This window comes from Choristoneura fumiferana, chromosome 15, assembly GCF_025370935.1.
Source record: "Choristoneura fumiferana chromosome 15, NRCan_CFum_1, whole genome shotgun sequence".
Taxonomy (NCBI): Eukaryota; Metazoa; Arthropoda; class Insecta; order Lepidoptera; family Tortricidae; genus Choristoneura; species Choristoneura fumiferana.
Window position 1 is genome coordinate 10,096,115 of NC_133486.1, and position 20,813 is coordinate 10,116,927.

Genomic DNA, 20,813 nt, shown 5'->3' on the forward strand with positions numbered 1-20,813 from the left:
ATACGAACTTCGAGTTTCGAGTTTCGTAGTAGCCCTGCTGATCTTGGACTACTTCGCTTCGCTTCATTTCATTTAAAATTTTAAGAAGTTCAAAAAAAACGTTTTAGTTAAACATTCTAAAGTGGATATTGCAATGAGGGCTATCGTTTTTGCTCAACTAGATGGCGCAATGTTGCGTGAGGTTTTTAAGTAATGGCTTCAAAGTCTGATATTACGGGCGTTAAAACAAAGTTTAGGTTAAAATCATATTTAAAACACCTTAAAACCGTACCATAAAAATATCTCAGCAACCACAGTGTTGCTAAGCCCGTTTTGTTCGGAAAAAAAGGGAGGACAAAAAGTTTCCGAAAGACAAAACTGTCTCAAAACACAGACATTCATTGCCCCTTAACGCATAATTGCCATAATTTAATTTCAGGTTATGCAAAATATTACAAAAATCTTATTATAAATAAACCCGCGTAGCTCACTCAAAAACTATGAGATTTGACATTCGGAGACCTCACGCTACACTAGCGCCTCTAGCGCGAATTCATTCGCGATAGCCCTCATTACATTCATACAACAAGGTTGAATAGAGCCTTTTCGAATTCTTTTCAGCTAAAGCGTGAGCCTTTTGTGATCTATTGTGGTGACCAAATGGTGACTGATATTTTTTTTTCTCAAAATTACTAAAATTAATTATTGTTGTTATTATACATGTGCAATGCGGGTAGACTAGTGCAAAGAGTAGTACACTAGTGACAGTGAACAAAAGGAGGTAGAAGGTAAAACCGGCTATCTGTTTTCTGCTCAGCTTAATGTGCTCAACAGCCAAAATATTTATATTTGTAGCAAATATTTAACTTTGAAGCTGTCTTAAAAATAAAATCCTGAATAAATGGCCTCTGCAATACCTACAACCAGCAAAAACCGTTCCTATAGTTTCATAGAATTTAATGAGGATAGTTTTTTTTTTCGTTTTTTCCGAAACATGCGCAAAACCTGCGGAGCAATTCAATGGTGCGTGTGAAGTTCCCGATCCGCACTGGGCCCGCGTGGAACTACGGCCCAAGCCCTCTCAATCTGAGAGGAGGCCAGTGCCCAGCAGTGGGACGTATATAGGCTGGGAATAATGTAGCTCTCACTCCTGCAGATAGATATTTTTTTCACTCCATTGTTTTGTAAAAAAAAATTGAAAGTTTATTTCGGCAAACCACACGTTTCGTCTTTGTCTTTTTTGTTAACTCACGAAACGTGTGGTTGCCAAAATAAGCTTTCAATTTTTTTCCAAAAAGGAAGCTACATTATAAGTCTACTATCAATAAAAATAATAATATGGACCATCCCAGAAAACTTAAGGTATCCAATTGTTCTAGTCTAGTTTAAGAAAAAATAGCTGTAGCTTATAGCATTTAATAACTTTTAATAACTAGAAATACATTCAAGATATTGAAACGAAAACATTTTTGTTTACTGATTATAAATGATACATGTCGTCAACAATTACAACAACTAAATTAAATTAAATTAAATCAATTAACAAAATTGAAATAGATTAAAGTATTGAAAACTGTTTTTTTAAGTCTACGTTAGATATTCCAGTCCAAACAATCTGGATGATTGGATAACAGAGAGATGCCCTCGAAAATGAAAACTTCACTCTTTGGTTGACAAAGGAAAACCACTGTCCGTGTACACGCACCCTAACTCTCTGTCAAACGCTGTCTGTGTGTGAGTGAACAAACGGGCATAAAAAAATGCCTTTTCGAGTATTTGAGTCTTTTGGATTTTTCTACTATTTTGAATGACTTTCTTACAATTTCGATTCATTTAGTTCATATGTGAAATTGTGATGTATTCACCTATATTTCATAATCTGCGTGGCCGTGTGCTAAGTGTAACCGTGTGAAAATCGTGTTGTTTCAAGTACCGCTATTATTAGATTAAAAATGTCTAAACCACAAATAAATACGAAATCTAGCACCTATATTAAGGATAAGGAAGCATTTTTGAAAAGAAAAAAGCAGTTCAACGAGAGTAAAGGGTAATAATTGTTTTCATGACTGTATTATTTATCTTAGCATTTGTTGTGATGCTTTCGTAGTTTACGAGCTAATAAGAAATAATTGGGTCACAATTTCACCAGTTATTATTGTTAAAATATCATATGCGGCTTTTGAAAGCGCTTTTTCCATTATTGGTAAGCATTTATACATATTATAACCTTATTTTGTTTATTTTCAGAATACCATTTAAGATTCCTTCAGTGAATTGCATTGACATAGATTTATATCTATTTTATACATTAGTACAGCAGAGGGGTGGCATCAGTAAGGTAATTTGTTCTTTTATCAAGCTAGTTTTACTTCAAACAATCTTTACTGGAAAACTATCATAAAATAAAAATGATCTCAGTTTTTTTGTTGCCGAGTGGTGGCTAGAAAGGTAAGAAATAATACTTAAAAATACCATATCAAGATACTGTTTAACCCAACTGGTGTTTCGAAAATTACAAAATATTTAAAAACCATGGGTATTAAATGATATTGATCCGGATATTTGATATATACCCGGATTGGACGACCGCATGGCTAAGTGGTTAGAGAACCTGACTACGAAGTTTGAGGTACTGGGTTCGAATCCCGGCCGGGCAGATATTTGTGTGAATAACACGAATGTTGTTTCGGGTCTTGGATGTTTAATATGTATTTAAGTATGTATTTATCTATATAAGTATGTTTATCCGTTGCCTAGTATCCATAGTACAAGCTTTGCTTAGTTTGGGACTAGGTCAATTGGTGTGAAATGTCCCATGATATTTATTTATTTATTATTTTTATATTTCACATCTTAAATCGAGTTTAGCTCAACATGTTTCAGGCTAATCCATAGCCCTTTAGAAGCAACGCTATTTGGCGGCTGCTGCAACATGTGCACTGTGCACATGGATTAGCCCAAACATGTTGAGCTAAACTCAATTTAAGACGTGAGTTATCCTGGTCAATATCATTTAATATAGGCTGACATGATCACCTTGAGTGTTCAAAGCCTCAATTTATACTCATGATTTTTCAATATTTGTTACAAGTTTCTATCACCTTTAACATATTTATCCAAAATGACCCATTAAAGTTGTTGTTTGCACAACAAGTTAATGAGTGAATATAAATAGGCTGTTACTGAGTCAGTGAGTTATACTTTTGGTCACAATACGCTGTCCATAGTGAGAGAAGGGTTTTGATTTGAAGGTCTGGTAATTTTATTATCATTAAAATATATGCATATACTATTAATAAACATTCTAATTTCGTGGCACTCGGTAAGGGTAGCAAAATAAATAAATACATTCCAATATTTGAATAAAAACGCGCGCGCAGTTCCCTCTGCATTTTTCCAGGATAAAAAGTAGTTATGTCACTCTCGGGCCCTCAAACTAAAGTAACTCTATATACCAAAAATCACGTCGATCCGTAGCTCCGTTTCGCCTTAAAGACGGACAAACATACAAACACACACACTTTCGCATTTGTAATATTAGTATGGATTTTCCTTGCAGGTAAACTTCTATGATGTCTGGGAGTCTTTTCTGCGTCCGTTGCGGTTGCCTCACCCTTGTATCAATGGATCAACACTGCTTAGAAGAATATATGGGACATATTTGGAAAAGTAAGCAATGAGCTACCATGCATTTTTAAATTTTTTTGTTATTTTCTTATACTGTATTCAAGACAATGAGCTAGAACAGTAGAATACTGGTTGTTTTGTGCAGTTTTAGAAGCTCAACTAACTATTTTCTTATGGTAATGATACTTGTGAAGACTATACCTTGCAAAAAAAATTAAGAGAAGCTGACATAGGCACATTCTGAATCTAGTATTCCTTTTTAAAATACATCCCATCCCAGCCTATATACGTCCCACTGCTGGGCACAGGCCTCCTCTCAGAACAAGATGGCTTGGGCCATAGTTCCCACGCGGGTCTAGTGCGGATTGGGAACTTCACCTGCACCATTGAATTGCTTCGCTGGTTAATGCAGGTTACCTCACGATGTTTTCCTTCACCGCAAAGCTCCTGGTAAATTTTTAATTTAATTCTGAACATGATTTTCGAAAAACTCCGAGGTGCAAGCCGGGGTTTGAACCCACGGCCCTCTGCTTGAGAAGCGATAGGTCAAACCACTAGGCCACCACGGCTTTTTACAATTTAATAAACATAGAGGATCAAAAAATGTGATTGTAAAGTGGCAGTGCGTCAGATTATTGAGTGTTAAATTCTGTCACTAGATATGAGAAGGCCAAGGGCCCTCCGAGCCGAGATGATGATAATGACATGGACGACTTGGACTTAAGATCGACTCGTGGCCGCGGCAGTAATGTTCCCAGGACGCCTTATGGAGGAGGAACATATTATTCAGGTATTTTCATTATTGCTGATCAAAAGTATCAGCTACAAATGTTTTTTTTTTGTATAAAATTGGTTAAAATAACCGTGATGAACAAATATGACCAAGTACATTTTCGCACTCAAAATTAAGTTAGGACCACTTATCATAACTTATAAATCCTTGAGCTCTAAATGCCATATGCCCTCATAAAAGGGGATATTTTTGGAAGTTTATGGATTTTTTCATTTCTCAAAAATAGACTATTCCACACACAGAACAATAATTGGCATTGTAACTCATTTATTTTACTCTGGATTTAACTAACGCTTGCTGCTCGCGTAAATATAAACTTGTTGGTTAAAATACATCCTTTTATACATTTAGCACAATCTACTATTTTTATAGCTTCTGGAGAGCCCCTGCGAGCAGTTCAGACCCGAGTTGCTGGGCCTTCGGAACGTCTGGCTCTGTCCCTCCTGTCTCCAATGCCGAATGAGCAAGACTTTGCTGTCAATGTCTGCACGGTGTTGGCCGCTGATCACTCCAACAGGATGCCTTTGGGAACCACACCTCATATACTGGATTTCCTGTTAGCGCATGCAGGGGTGTATAACCACAGTAAGTATGATTTTAACTTTTTAACAATTACTTCTCTATTGTGACACCGCAGTAGAGTAATCTCTCTTCAGACAAATGCCTAAAATCATTAAAAAAAAACAAGTGTGCTATTAAAATAATGGAAAGGGGCGGGTTATTTGACTTAACTGTTAGAGACTGGCAGAGATCCCTTTAGGGATAAGACCGCCTTTGTACTTAGCACTTTCTTTTTTGTGTAACATTTTTGTATTTCCTTTTTGTACAATAAAGAGTATAAATAAACAAACAAACTAAATAATTGTTTGATTTTTTATTTATTTGTTTCACTTGTAATACTGTATTATGTAATGTTTTTATAAACTAAAAAAAAAATTGTTTTGTTAATTCAAGTTTCCTTGAATTAAGTTCTACATAATTCTTACTGCGTTACATTTGACGAATCAACTACTTATTTGCCATCCTTTTATATCAAAACTTTCTCTCCAGTGAGTCTCCGTGACACAATCGGCCGTTCCTACTTCGAGGCGCGCGGGCGGTACCCGCACGAGTTCTGGCAACTTCGGGCGGGCGGCGGCGGTGCAAAGGAACTTGCTGATGAAACCAAGTTCTCGCAGCTGAGCGGGGACCAGCCTGAACTGATGGTGCAGGCCCTGGCTGCTCATAACACGCTCACGGATTGTTTGCTGAATGAATGTGGAGGGGAAGAGTTGATTGAGAAGATTTTAGAAGAGGTAACGTGTATACAATTAGGTTGTTAAGGTTGTGTGTACATATTTTTGTTACTTTGTCCATATATTAACTTTGTAGATGACTGTACATTGAAAAAAAATCAAGGTAAGCAATACCTATCTTGTGCGTTTGCTTAAACATGAATCGGAGTCGCCACTTTTTCTCCTTGAGCAGATGTTTTTCTTGTTTCCATGAAACATTGAACCCTAATAATCCTTTTTCCAGGAAGCAAATGAGGACTGGGTAACGGAACCTTCTGAGGATGAACAGTTGTTTGCGCCAGAACTCCCCGGCGGGGCGTCGTGTGTGTACACGCAACGAGTACTCCAGATCGCATCCATAGTGCGATCACTCTCTTTCCATGAGGAGAACGTACAGTATTTGGCGAAGAATACGACGCTCATACGTTTTTTGCTGCTGTGCGCGAACTGCTGGGTCGGAAGTCTACGGCAGTCCGGGTTGGATGCACTCGGGAATATTTCCACAGAGCTTATTATTAAGGTACGTTTATACTTTATATAGTTACATTTTTCCCCATGTAACTAGGCATGTAATCTAATAAAAAGGAGGAGGTTCTATGTTTGACTGAAAGTATGTATTTTTTTAAGAACAAATTGCTATTTTGTACATGAAACTACAGTGAGACTCACTCATATTTAATTAAAACAATCCGGATAAATCATGTCTTAAATCGAGTTTAGCTAGACATGTTTCGGGCTAATTCGTAACCCTTCATCTAGGAGCAACGCGACACGGCGGCTGCTGCAAAACGCACTCTGCAATTGGCTGTGTATATCCGTATACCTTTACTTGCTCGAATTTCATTTGCCCGAATTTCACTTGCCATACCAACGTTTGCCATAAAATATATAGGATTTTTTTAAATGTCATCTGATAGAATGCAGTAGGAGGTTAGGTTAGATTAGTTTCATATCAACTCTAAAGAAAATACTATTTCAGAAATAAATTACTTATGGCAAATGAAAATTATGGAAAACGAAACATTGTGGCATATGAAATTTGGGCAAACGATAGAGAACCGTGTAACATACTAAGTTTTGACTAGACTGTAGGCGAGTCGCCCCCATTATAATTAATTTATTGAATCAGACGTTTCTTTGCAGTTCGTCCACCTCCACACTGTAAGAACACACACAAATCACACAAACCCATCCACCACCACCACTACACTACACTGACGCGTTTCGAACTCAACCAGAGCTCATCTTCAGAGGAACTCAACCGTTCACTACTAGGATGTTAGTCTAACATCTGGTAGCATGATGGTACCAGAGTTAGTTCGCACTATGCAATTGAAGTGTTATACTAAGCAATTGTCATAATCAATTTCTTCTGCCTTCCGAGTTCTCCTAGCTTTAAATCTTCACCCTGCTTGCCTACAGGACCCAGCAACCTGTCTGATATCCCGGCATATTCTGTCCACCATCCAGTCGGCTCTAGTGTCCAACGACCGCGCCAGGGTGTTGGCCGCATTGGAACTACTCAACAAACTGGCCCAGAATGAGGCCAATGAGGACACTCTGCTGAAGGTTTTGGAGGCTAAGGTAACATCTTAGAACTTTAATGGTCATAGTAGATAGTATAAAAGTGCCTTGCACGAGACTTTGACAACCGAGTCGCAAGCGCGGATTGATAGTCTAGTTGGGGTAAAATGGGTTAAGATGGGTTGTACACTCCGCTTTTTGCTTAATTGGGAGGAAGTTGCGCAGCAACAGGTCAAATAAATGTTCATTTACTAGATTTTGTTTTTATGCATTATTATTTTCAAAAATATTTAAAACATAGATAAAAAAAGTATATATAAGTGTTCTTTTGTTTTCTTTGTTCCACTAATATTAAAAAACAAAAACGTGCGATGGTAAACGACGTGTATGCATTTGATGACTTGATGAGTGGTCACCCTGTATGAGAATTGAGTGTAACATTTTAATATCCGACCTTCTTATCCTCAGGTGTACAGCGACGTATGTGCACTACTCACGCTTCGCGACATAATGGTGTTAGTGTGCACACTTGAGTGTGTGTACGCACTGACGTCGCTGGGCGACCGCGCCGGCGAGTACGTGGCGCGACTACCTGGCCTCGTCGCCACGCTGGTCTCACTCGTCACTGTCGAGGTAACACTCGGTAACATTATAGTGGCAGTGTGCACACTAGGTGTGTACGCTCATATGACGCGGTGCTTGCAGTATGCACACTAGGTAACCCACAGTTACGCACAGTGATCTTTACTGCGTGCGCTTCAAGGCTCAGATTAGTTTACATATTGCTTTGAAATGTGTAGTCTCTCTGTTATTATCTCTCCTATGATTTCTTAAAATATATGTTTGTTTATTGTTCCAGGCACAAAGCTACGGCCCCCGCGCTTGTATCTTAATGCGTGTGGTGGAGACAGTGAGCGGCCCGAGCGCTATAGCGGCTGCCGCTGAGAGGGAGCAGGACAAAAACACGCAGCAGCAACCGGTATTTAGCTATTTATTTATACCAGGGATGCACAAACTTAACAGGACCAGGGCCGCAGCAAATAAAAACAACTCATCATCTCATCATAATTTTGCTAGGTTTTTGCTATTGCTATTAGGTCGCTGGCGGGCCGCACGTACGTCTACAGCGGGCCACATGCGGCCCGCAGGCCGTGGTCTATCTATCTAAAGATTTTCTGAAACCGAATGTTATTTAATGCCGCATTGTCTAACGCTCTGACGTTCGCGATCTTATTCACCTCTCTTTCTATCTCTTTCTACTTTCATCTTATACCGTGTGGCAGATAGAAGTGGTGAAAACAATTGTGATTCCAAGCGTATTAGACAATAAGGCCTCTGGTACACATTAAGCCAGGGGTTTCCAAACAATGTAAGAGTATGTGTACTTCAAACAACACAACATAAACATAAACGCAACTTGTTAGCTATCCCAGCAGCAGCAACCCCAGCCGGCACCGAAGCCGGCCGCGGAGCCGGCGCCGGCGCCGTCGCCCACCCCGCCCGCCGCGCCGGTCAACAATGTACAACACTCGCACATGCAGCAGAGAACTGTGCAGGTTTGTTACATTACAAATAAATAATACATTAATGTTATCCCAGCACCAATCCCAGCCGGCACCGGCTCGAACATACAGCAGAGAGCTATGGATGTTTGTTACATGAATGTCATGGTTCACTAATGTCTAACCAATATTTTTTTTTTTGCAAATGATTCGTTTCACAAATGTTTTGTTTGGTACATTTTAATCTAAAAAAAAAAAATTTGGCCAAGTGACACATTTGTGAAACGAATAATAATGTAAATTTGTTTTTGATGAAATGAAAGAATACTACACAAGGCATCTTGAATATATGAGACTATTAAACAAATATGAGTGTCTCCCTACTTTATTATTTATTTATTTTATTTAAAATATGGCTTCTGTCCTATTTTAGGACAATTTCGCCAGTGTCAAAGTAAGCTCTCTTTGGGAGCGACGTTGTACGGTGATTGTAGTTTTTGCAACTTGATAGTAAATTTCCAGAAACCACGTGGAGACAACTTGCGCATGAAAAAATATCAGACACGAGAGCAATATAGAATTTTGTCTTTATATACTATCAAAATTATACTTTAACTAGCCAAAGAAACCAGAAATACCAAAATTAGATACTATCTACATCCGCCATGTTCGAATGCTACAAATCGAATCCCTTCCCTTCCTACTTTTATTTGAGTTTTTTTTTTCAAAATTTGGTCGATTAATTATTTATTCCGATAATTAGTTAACTAAAAATTATTCAAATAATGCCTATCTCTGGTACATAATACCCTCAATTTTGAAACTGGTGTCCGTGTAGGAGAACGAACACTTCGCTCAGGCGTGGCTCCGCTCCTCATACGAAGCGTTGCCCGTCGGCGACAACAGCGCGTGCGACGCTCACGAGCTGCACAGACACTACATGGCTTGCTGCTCCAAACTCGGCAGGAAAGGGGTCATCGCCCCCGCTAACTTGTCCAGGCTTGTGAGGTCGGTTCCAGTCTCTTCTAACATTAAGAGCTGGTTTCCCACTTGTCGGATGTCGGGCCCGGATTTTAATCGTATGTTCCAGTTTCAGAACATTTTGAATATGAGCTATTCACACTTGCCCGACACGATTTTCTATAGAAATGACTGACATCCGACACGAAAATGATCCGACACCCGACAAGTGGGAATGGGCTCTTAGGGTAGGTACCCGCTAGGTGCCCGAAGTGTTGTCATTTAAATCAAATTTTTTATTTCATGTTTTTTTTTTAAATAAAAATCCGAAAAGGGAGGTAATTAATCGCTGGGAGTGCATATTAATCAAATGCAGTTAAGATACAGTTATTCAACTGTAGGAAATATAAACAAAAAAACAGAAAATAACACTCGATTCGAACTCGAAACTGATGATTAATATCTTTTGCAAAATTGCAACTTTTTGGCACTAACAGTCTCTAAACCAGTGGCGTAGCGTGGTGGGGGCGGCACTTTTAGAGGGCGACAAAGTTGTATAATAAATACCTAATACTGAATAATATATTGAAAGTAATATAATTTATTGAATCGGGCGTTACTTTGCGGAGGTCCATATCAATGAACTAAAACAATTACTCTGCTCATCCGTGACAACAACCGCGGCCCGCGGTTCGTACATACGATGCGGACGATTAGAATGAGCACGAAATTCTGAGTCGACGAAATCGGGGAATCCCCTTTCTATAAGCGATTGTTACAATAATGACATCTTGTATAATATAGTTTTTCAAATTTAAATAAAAGTTCGACCGATACCCACGCTACGCCACTGCTCTAAACTACGCCGCGGACGGACGGACAGATGGCGAAGCTATAAAGGTTCCTTGTACAGAATATTTAAAAATTATAATATCAACCAAATCTTTAGAACGGTGTTTGGAGGCACTGTGGGCCCTAACACTATCACGTTGGCTTCGGGGGAGACTCAGCAGGTCTACGTCGGCATCAGAGCGAAGAATCAGCAGAACAGGGTCAATCCACCAGCAGGCAAGTGGAGTTGAACTTGGACGTAGTTTAGCAAAAAGGATCCAAAGCATTGTCATGTTATTCTCTAAATTCGCTTTTGTTCCTACTAAGAGCAGATCCAAAACTAAAAAAAAAAAATGTTGATGGTTGGATCCTTTTTGTTAAGTCCAGTATTCTTGTTATCTCAGTTTGCTTATTTCTACTATGCTACTTAAGCAGCAGCACTAGCGACATCTATGTTTCGAGAGACGTCACATTCTTTCGGAACTAACCGCTCACCCAGACAAGAGATGTTGCTATACTAGAAATAAGCTACCTGAGATATGTATGCATAAGAAATATTCGTGTCTAGATTCCTATCTAGCAGTGGTGTAGGGGGCCAATTAGTTTTAAAATAGTTTTCAATTTTGAAACTGTTGGCTAAATATGTAAGCTTTTAAAGCGTCACTTCATAAACAATAAAAGAAAAGAAAAAACCGCGCAACAAATTCGCATTCAAAGTGAAAAGTAGAGTACCGTGAGACTCACTCATATTAAATGATATTATTACGGATAACTCACGTCTTAAACCGAGTTTAGCTCGACATGTTTCGGGCTATTTCGTAGCCCTTCCTCTCAGGAGGACGCGACTCGGCGGCTGCCGCAACACGCACACTACGCGCCACCGCTCTGCTCGCACGACTCGTGAATATGAAAAGTAGAGTGTTTACCGCGAGACTAAAAACCATAATGCCACTCGAACTATAGCCACCCTCGCTCTGCTCGTGTGGCTAAACATGTCGTGCCATTATGGCTTGTTTTAGTCCCTTGTTGAACAATCTACTATTACTCTGTTACCAATGTAACATATATGATAAAGGTGCCGACACACTATTTAAAACCCACACCACGACACGCTTACACACGCCCTCCAACGCATGTCAGTACTAATCAGTCCCATAATATTTATTATGGTCAGGTGCAGATAGAAACATGCGTCGGACGACGTGGCTTGGCGTCGCGTTTTAATAGTATATTTCTCCCTTAATTCCCTTGACCATATGTGTACACTTTATTGCACATTTGAGCGGCACGAGGTTAAAAGGTATTTTGTTTTTAGGGCCAGCGTCGCCGATATTGAAAGCGCAACTGACAAATAAAACGCCCACAGTTGAGGTTAAAACAGTGGTATCACAAGCACAGGTAAAGTACAACCAGAATGTTACAGTCGCTCGGGACTCGTCGGGCTTCTTCGTCCTGAAGATTCAAATGAGAAAGACAAAGAAACCGATCTTCTATTTCGAGTTCCGAACGACATTATCTAACTAGTTTATTGTTAGTGGTTTGGTTGTTAGGGCCCGCTACTTACGTTATATATGTCCATTGACCCATGAATGGCAGTGACTGCTTAGGATCAGGGGACCCGCCTACCTTTTCCTCATTAGCTCATACGAGGGTGTATAGACACGTCGAGAGGAAAATGGGTTTAATGCTAGAGTTTTATACTCTGTATTTACTTCCATTGCGAGGAAATTAAATAACAGTGGAAATAATCGTTCACTACGATTTTTTTTTTAATATATTAACTCTTTTGTTTGTGGCTGTTGGCACCTGATTGCCTTGGTTTTAGACGAAGATTTTACTTTATGCAATAGAGCATAAAAGTCATTTCGCCTAAATCGAGGCTACGATATAAATAATAATAAATACGAAGTTTACGAGCATGAGAAGTCGATCGTATTACCCTTTGATATGCCATGTTCTGAATCAGTACCCGTACCCCCCCTAATGTAATGTGTACCTAAGAATTTCCTAATTAGAATCCAATTTTCCTCTACTTTCTTCTTTCTTTTTGAATACCTACGGCCTACCAAAGGTCTCTATTAAAATGACTCGTTTTATGCTCTTGTTGTATAATCTATTTTTTTTCCAGCCCCAGCAAGCTCAGCCGCCGCACCCGCACCTCTCCCACGCCCTCGAGTCGAACGCGACCAACACGACTCTTATCAAGCACCTGCTAGCCAATAAAGTAAGCCCCGCACTACAAACGCAACCGCAAGTAAGTTGACATTAACAATACTAACACGTTACTTGTTGGTAGCTTTTGAAACCACGCTGAAATGCTCTTGTTACGATTTCATTGTTTGTTTCCACCAAAGATATAGGTATATTTCCACTACTGACACTTAGATTAGGTCGCCGGTGGAATTGAGTGTCTAAGGAGAAAAGAAATATTTCTTTTGCATAAATATCTCATTTTGTTTATTTAATCTGCTGGAAAGTGAACGAAACTAGTAAAAAAGTCGACCGAACAGAGCCGAGTTGAGCGAGCGACACCCGATGAACGTCTTTCATCTCTATCGTTAGTTTACCCATCCTTTATAGTCTAACATTTCTTAAACAATCACGATCGCCATGTTGCGAGTGATAAAAACTTTTTTGCTGTTTCTTGTTAAAATTTTACTCAAAAATAAGTACGCCTGGTTTCGAAATGCTAAATGGAAGAGTACCTATGTTATTTCAAAATAGAATGTTCGTTGAAAATTCTCTTAGTCAAACTTATAAAGTAATATAATTATTCATGTTGTTATTTATTTAAACAGGTACTCTTTCAGGTGTGTTTTCTTTTGCATTTCTCAAAATGGGTTTTTGATGTTTTTTTTATATTAAGTTTTGCTATTTTACTGTGTTCCATTATTTCTTTTGTATCTTTTTATTTGACCCGTTTGTTTTCAGTTCGTTTTCGATTATTATTTTAGAGAGGAAATATGAAGGCAGTTGGAAAAACTGGTAAAAGGGTTGTCAAAATTTTCAAAATGACACGACCCGTTAAGAAATTGCATGGGTTTAAATATATTCTTGTAAGTTCTAAGATAATTTTTCATTATAAAGTTGTATTAGAACTTGGAGATAGTTTTTGAAGGTTTGATTTGCACGGTCGTTTAGACGAGAGCATAGGTAGAAGTTATATCTCTTCTTTATGAATAGAAATTGGGAAGAGAATGTAAAAAATAGCGCTTAAATTATTTATTTTGTAAAGTGCGTAACAAAGAAAAATTAGTGGTCAAAGTATAATGTAATAAATTAGTATACCTTTTGGGTTTAAGTATAGATATATACTCGTAGTTTAATTATACGTGATTGCATACCTAAATTATACAAACCAAACCATGCGAAACACGTCATCAAAACATACATCTGATGTGACTGGTTTTACTAAAAATTTTCAATTGTTGTAGTTTGGGTTGAATATCTTGGTTAGCTATCTAAACCCACAAGGTATCGTTTTATATTTTCTAAATTGTTTGCATTGAAAAGTAAACAATTAAAAATGCTGATTATGAATTAAAAATCTGTTACGTGCTTCTAGATTAGTTGTAGATGTTGTTATGTTGTTTATGTAGCGTTGTTAAGCATGCCAATTAAATAATTATTAGTAGACTAACAACTGGAGTTATATAACACGTTGGCATGCAGAGTGGGTTAATTTGTGAGCATGTTAAAAAAATAGAAAATTGAAATTTTAGTGAAGGTTGATTTGAACAGTTGTATTTTTTCTAACTGTACTGGAAGATTAGAATAAATTTAATAGTAATTTTGGTTTTGTCTCGTTAACCTTTTTCTTAGCAAGTTGAAACAAGTGTAATTCAAGCCTCGTTGGATGCTTGTAGAGCTAACAAAATAACTTAAAAAAATTACAAAAAGATGATCTAAAGTTATGTATCATATATATGATACAATGCCAAAAAAACCGGCCAAGAGCGTGTCGTACACGCCCAAAATAGGGCTCCGTATTACGAAAAAATATAGTAATATTTTTCTAAGGATTTCGTATTTTATACGGAATCTTCCAAGTTTAGGTATATTTTATACCTTAGCTTTGCTTTAAATGCAAGTTTCTCTCGCACTCGCATAACGAGCTACTTTTTGTTTAGCAACTTCTTAATAACATGACCAGTGCTCATTATATTTTTTTTATACAGATTAAATGTAATTTTCAATGTGTGCAATACAACACTAAATTGACACCACATTGTTAAATCTCTGATCTAATACGCTGATTTCACGATTAAACTTTAAGGGCCTGTTTCACCACTTGTCGACTAACTTTAAGTGTCAGTTAAAAGTAATGCCGTCTTTGTTTATTCGGACGAAACAAACAGAGACGGCATCACTGATATCCGTCACTTAAAGTTAGTCGACAAGTGGTGAAACAGGCCCTAAGGATCAAAATTATATAAATTGATAATTTGATAATGGTACTAAAAATAAGCTCAGTTGTGCGAGTAGAATTGGACCTTGCATTTAAAGTCTCATGGTCAGTAGCGTCCTCTACGGTAATGGATTTTATTAATCCATGAGCCACCATGGAACCATTTCACAGTAAACGTCATAGTGACATCGCATTAATTAACAAGGAAAATCGTAAATAGACATTATAAAGCAAAGCTGCCTGCTGTATACATGTAATTTTGAAGCATAGCAAAACCAGTATAACTTTCGAATCATTGCGCCTTCTAAAAGTATATTCGAAGTATGGTGTATACCCGTTATTTGTAATTAAATTTACGTGTAGGTGGCGCAAAGACAGCAAAACCAACAGAGAGTGATAACTCCGTCTGCCAGCGGAGTGGTAGTGCAATCCAATCAATCGGTAAGTATTAATCAAATATCATTTATTAATACCAGACGGCTTCTTAATTGCTTGCCAATTACATAGAATAGAGACAAAAATCTAGCCCTTATTTATGTACAGTCAACTGCAAAAATAGGTGTCTATTCGAACCACTCAAATAGTATTTTATGCAACTGTATCATAATAAGTTATTAGACACAAGTGCGAGTTTATGACATTCAGCTTCATAGATATGCATGAGTGTCTCGATGGCTGATTATGAATAGTTGCATACATTACTTTTTCTACGAGCTCAAACATAAACAATTAATAAATAATGAATATTTACATAAAGGACAATAAATGAATTTTTAGATTTTAAAGTAGCAAATTACTGCTCACTTCCATTGCCGCCTGTTTTATTTCTGGCGGCGTCATCATTTCTGCATCACTTAATTCACCAAAGTCACACATTCTCACAGATAAAAAGTCGTTTAAATAGTGATTAACACTTTTATTTCTTTCAATTTTCAATTACTCCGTGCAAAAGCCAAACAAATCCCGCTATTTTGAAACTTTTTTTTTAACTACATAATTACAACCTTAGAATGACCTGTTAACTTTTTCGAATACAGCCAAATTAAATAATGTTGAAATATTAAAATTTAATAATAACTGTAAAATTAATTTATTGTCCGTTATGTAAGTATTCATTATTCAATAATTGTTTATGTAAACATATTTTAATTAATGTTTAAAGTCGATTTAACAATAATTAACTAAATAAAATAGAATGGTTGAAGTTTTTTTTTCTTTTAATTCCCGCCATTTGCAGTGCGAAAAAGAACATTGTGAAACGTTTCACAATGAAATGTCAAAGTTGCGATCACACAATGCACCTCATTGGGTTACCGATAGCGATATCGTTATTAGCGCATTGTACTACGCGAGTAGAAAAAATATGTTACTACCGCCTTATTGCGTCGGAATAAGAGTCTGTGGTAGTTATTTTTGAAACTTTGAATAAATTCATATTTTTACACTTGACTGTACGAGCGTCGGAGAAACACTCGTCACTAATAATCTCTGATTTTTATACTGTAACTAGCTGTTGCCTGCGACTGCGCCGTAGTTTACGTCTTATTCTGAGACCTACCGAATATACATAAAAATGACATAAAAATCGGTCAAGCCTTTTCGGAGGAGTTTGGTCACAAACATTATGACCCGAGAATTTTATATATTAGATATGAATTCATAAGCGTTTTCATTCAATTCAATTTTCTAATTCACATTCCGCACTATAAAAATTAGTAGCTGAATATTACGTTAACCAAGCAAATATCTGAAAAACCTTTGCTTAATACTACTTTTACTATTCTCTCATTTTCTCTAGGTAATGGATGTCGATCCTGAAGCGCTTATTAAGTGTACAACGATAACCTCGGGCGGTGTTGCCAGCAGCACTCCCACTATCCAGGGTGACAAGGTAAAAAAATAATTAAAAAAATCGTTTAATATTAATATTACAGATCTGTTCACTCGCGAAGGTGCACCCCTCCACATTTTATAATTGTAGTTGTAAACTTATCCGTACGACAAGTCTATGTGTGCGTAGCTCGACCGTGTCCTCAGTCGCAGGCGTAGTCAGTCACGCACACTGAGACTAAGACAACGTGTAAGTACGAGTTTTACTCGTGCACATTGATAATTAACTGTGGTGGGGCGCGCCTTCGTGAGTGAATAGGTCTGTAACTTTGTTGAATGTAGACTAACCATGCCTAAAACACCATTTAGACTACGCGAGAACTTGCATGCAAGTTTTACTACATTGCGGAATTCGTTTGGTCAACTGAATTCATTCTCCCTCAATAGTCCGCTATGTAACGCAACATGCAAGTTCTTGCTATAGTAATGAAAGGCTTAAACTTAATGCAATAATTATATATGGTAACCCATTTGGATGGGTCATTATGGTTAACTCTCGAATTATAAGACGTACAGATGTAGTGAACAATGTTTTGCCATCGTATTTGGTCGGAAAAGTTTGTTTTTATCTTGTTTTGTCAACTAGCTTACTGAAGTTTACTGAAGCTAAATGAGAAAGCGAGATAAATACAAACTTACCCGACAAAATACATTACATTTGTAAAAAGATGCGTCCAACTACAATCAGATATAAAAAAAAAACTTTATTTTGCAGATTGTGCTGAAAACAGAAGAAACAGGTAATATTTAGTTAGTGCAATTAGTGCATATCGATGGGTCTCTGACTCAACCTCGTATATGGAATTTTTCGTCACGGCAATAACCACTTTAATTCAGGTACATAATGTGGTTATTTCAATTTCGAAAAAATGTATATACGGGATTGAATCCGAGATCCGTCGATGTAAGACTCAAGTTATAAAATATTTTTAAATATTTTCTATGTAAATTTTAAGGTTTGAAAGAAGAGCCAATACAAATTCAAATGGACGAACAAACGCAGCTCACTATCGTAAGTATATCGTGATCGATTAATTTAGTCTAGTGTTTTTCAACCTTTTTCATGACGCGAACTCCTTAGTACCCTTTACCTTTGCGATTTAGTATATAGTCTAACTTATATTATCGATAGAACATTTTTCATTCATGTAGGTATGATTTATTGATATTTTTGCCGATTTGTGTGAAATAATATATGAATAAATTTTAGTTTGCTTTTTTTTCCTTATTACTGTGGATTTGCGACCCTATTATAAAAAAGGCATTTTGAATCTAATACTGAATATTAGTACTTAACCGTCAGGGACCGTCTAACACGAATATCGAATCTTTTCCGCGGAAACTTATTTGATCTGTAGGAAAAGCCTCATCAAAATTCGCTTATTTTACAGAAAACAGCACAAAACAAGATGCTTGCGGATTTACTAGAGAAGAAGTCCAATCCTCCCGTCCAAGTGGTCCAAATGGGAGCTCAAATGAACGCTCCTACCATACAAATAACCGAAACCGGACAAATCGTCCAAGTCAAGCCTGACACCAACCCGTGTATACAGTTCAACGAAGGCATTGTGACGCAAGGTGGCCAGTACTTCCAGATTAAGAATGAACAAGGCCAGCTGATTCAGATTAAGAATGAACAAGGGCAGATCATTCAACTGAAAACTGACCAGATGCAGAATCCATTGATACAGTTCAAGGACCAAAATCAGGTATGTTATTAAAATTAGAGAAGCAAGGAAACTACATATAATATTGACAGTATTTTTCTTTCTGCTGCTTTTTAACAAACGCATACATGTCGATTATTACAAAAGAGTATTGTGACTGGCAGACATTCCACGACCTATCGTCACTACTTTAAAAAAACTCGTACCTAAATATAGATAATTTTTCCGAGTGAACTTTATGACCATTACGTCAAGGTTCAATTTTGTTGACATATTGATTTTAGATACGAGATTTTTCAAAGTAGTGACGCTATGTAAACCACTAGCTGGAGCTAATTTAAATTTGGCAACCAATCGCATGAATGTGCACTAAGATTTTTTTCTGAATTTTCACGACATAGCTAACTAGTCAATTTTAACTCTACTACGAGGACATAAGCATAGCTAGTATGTAATATTAAGCTTAATCAGTATTTTATTAAATTGTCCCATTTATACATATTCTAGAAGGAGTCATGACATGCACAAAAAAAAAACGTTTTAATGGGAACTAAATCATTTATTTGTCACGTTAAACGTATTGACAGTAGAGTACTAATCTTTATTTAGTTAATTCAGTGGTAATCGTAAATTTCAAAAAATACATGTTTTTCTAATGGAAAGTATCCAAAGGAACTCTTTAGAAGTATTTTAATTTCTGTGCAGCATTTAGTCCAAACCTTGTAATCTCTTTTCTCAGGTCCTCCAGGCTGGTCCACTGATGCAGAGTGTGATTCAACAACAACATGTGAAAGCCGAAAAGGAAGAGGAACAGTTGTACTCTGAACCGGCTGCTAAGAGGATGAAGGTTGAAGAAAAAAGGGAGGTTAGTACACTGGTTGGTAAGGATTCTTGTAGTGAGCAGTGTATGAAGTTGTTTTTCGTACGTTTACATATTTAACACTTATCTGTCACTGTAACTGTCAGGCAAACGACGGAACATAAATATTTTAATTAAAATGTGCCAATCACGTATTCCAACATTGACAAGCTGGGTTCTCGTGCATTTCACCGTATTTACCTAATCCACTACATTTTAATGCAGGTGTTGCTGTCATTTCTTCTATTTATCTGACATCTATTTGTCAATGTAAACATTGGATTAGACTAAATTAGAGTGTAATGTTTTCTACCATATCATTCCAATACTTAAATTCGATAAGTTCTTGTAAGGTCACACAATTTTTCAGAACCCACCACAGGAAAGCGTATCGAAGACAGCAGCAAACTTGTATGCAGCGTTGGCTGCCTCAGCATTAGAAGACGAGGACGACTTGGTAAGTAAAAATATTACCACACAACACACACACACACACACATACACACATGCATGCATTTTATATTACTCCCTCATTTTACCCGCTTCGATTGTTGATGTCGGGCACTATACAAAGATAAAGCAGCTGAAACCTCTTGAGAGACACGATGATTTAATTTATTAAGTTAGATTTTATTATACATCCATATATCCATAAACTCTTTCGCGACCTCATACGCTACGATCGTAACAAGAAGCAGCGTTCTTTCCAGTTTGTAGCGAAAACTGCCTAAACGAACAGAGATCCCGATTCGGTTTGTCATGTTCTTGGCACTGAATGTGTTAAAAATGCAATGTAATAAGCTATATACCCACTGAGGGTACTAAGTAGGAAATTAATTGTATGCCACTGATTTGTTCCATGTCTGTACATAGCACCGACACCGAGGAATTATTTTAACAGGAGCCCTGCGCACCAAGGTGCTTTGTAGACCAACTACGTTTCGGCTGCGTTCCCGCCAGAGATGTTCGAAGATGCGTTGTGGGGAATCTTTTTATCATGAACCTAAAGACTGTACCTAAGTACTGAGCTGTTTCTACTAGAGCGAGGGTTGGTAAATGAAGCGTTTCTATTGGTTCATGATAAACATTCCTCGCAACACATCCACGCACATCTCTGGTAGAAACGCAGCCGTAGACGGTGCGAGGCATAACGTGCGAGTTTCGTTATATTGCTTGACCGCGCAGCTATGAATTTATAAATTATCTATCACCAGCAGCAATGTACAGTCCAGGAAGCTAAATCAGGTACCAGGGTGTCCACTTTTCACAATCAAGGTCACGATAGTTTTTTTGGCGGTACGGAATGGCAACACGACATTTGCAGAGCAAAGGTTCCACCCTTGTACGTGATTTTGATTTTTCGACTTTACCGTAACTCGCACGATATTTCTCGCACCATCTAATCGAGTCTTTAGGCCAGCAACAGACCTACCGGGGTTGCATATTTGAATATCGAAAATTAAAATACCTACGGTTAAAATGTCGATGTTCAAAATATC

General features: G+C 37.6%; 2 protein-coding genes across 11 annotated transcripts in view; both read left to right on the plus strand.

The window, feature by feature from the left end:
- LOC141435891 (AT-rich interactive domain-containing protein 2-like) overlaps positions 1-604 on the plus strand; it is a 9,465-nt gene extending 8,861 nt beyond the window's left edge. Inside the window, exon 13 of the mRNA XM_074098729.1 lies at positions 601-604. Coding sequence (XP_073954830.1) covers positions 601-604 — 4 coding nt within the window. The remainder of the gene's footprint in view (positions 1-600) is intronic.
- Positions 605-1,835: 1,231 nt separating this feature from the next.
- Bap170 (Brahma associated protein 170kD) overlaps positions 1,836-20,813 on the plus strand; it is a 37,188-nt gene continuing 18,210 nt past the window's right edge. For 5 of the 10 annotated variants that reach the window (XM_074098508.1, XM_074098513.1, XM_074098516.1 and 2 more), the window contains exons 1-23: positions 1,836-2,026; positions 2,227-2,317; positions 3,539-3,648; positions 4,266-4,396; positions 4,772-4,984; positions 5,450-5,694; positions 5,918-6,193; positions 7,096-7,257; positions 7,666-7,830; positions 8,057-8,176; positions 8,622-8,753; positions 9,538-9,707; positions 10,609-10,727; positions 11,806-11,888; positions 12,619-12,744; positions 15,262-15,339; positions 16,697-16,789; positions 17,504-17,528; positions 17,745-17,800; positions 18,180-18,497; positions 19,195-19,320; positions 19,685-19,771; positions 20,188-20,232. In XM_074098508.1, the coding sequence (XP_073954609.1) occupies positions 1,932-2,026; positions 2,227-2,317; positions 3,539-3,648; positions 4,266-4,396; positions 4,772-4,984; positions 5,450-5,694; positions 5,918-6,193; positions 7,096-7,257; positions 7,666-7,830; positions 8,057-8,176; positions 8,622-8,753; positions 9,538-9,707; positions 10,609-10,727; positions 11,806-11,888; positions 12,619-12,744; positions 15,262-15,339; positions 16,697-16,789; positions 17,504-17,528; positions 17,745-17,800; positions 18,180-18,497; positions 19,195-19,320; positions 19,685-19,771; positions 20,188-20,232 (3,066 nt within the window). In that variant the 5' untranslated portion in view covers positions 1,836-1,931. The remainder of the gene's footprint in view (positions 2,027-2,226; positions 2,318-3,538; positions 3,649-4,265; positions 4,397-4,771; positions 4,985-5,449; positions 5,695-5,917; positions 6,194-7,095; positions 7,258-7,665; positions 7,831-8,056; positions 8,177-8,621; positions 8,754-9,537; positions 9,708-10,608; positions 10,728-11,805; positions 11,889-12,618; positions 12,745-15,261; positions 15,340-16,696; positions 16,790-17,503; positions 17,529-17,744; positions 17,801-18,179; positions 18,498-19,194; positions 19,321-19,684; positions 19,772-20,187; positions 20,233-20,813) is intronic. The other 5 variants (XM_074098514.1, XM_074098517.1, XM_074098512.1 and 2 more) reach the window with 4 other exon arrangements.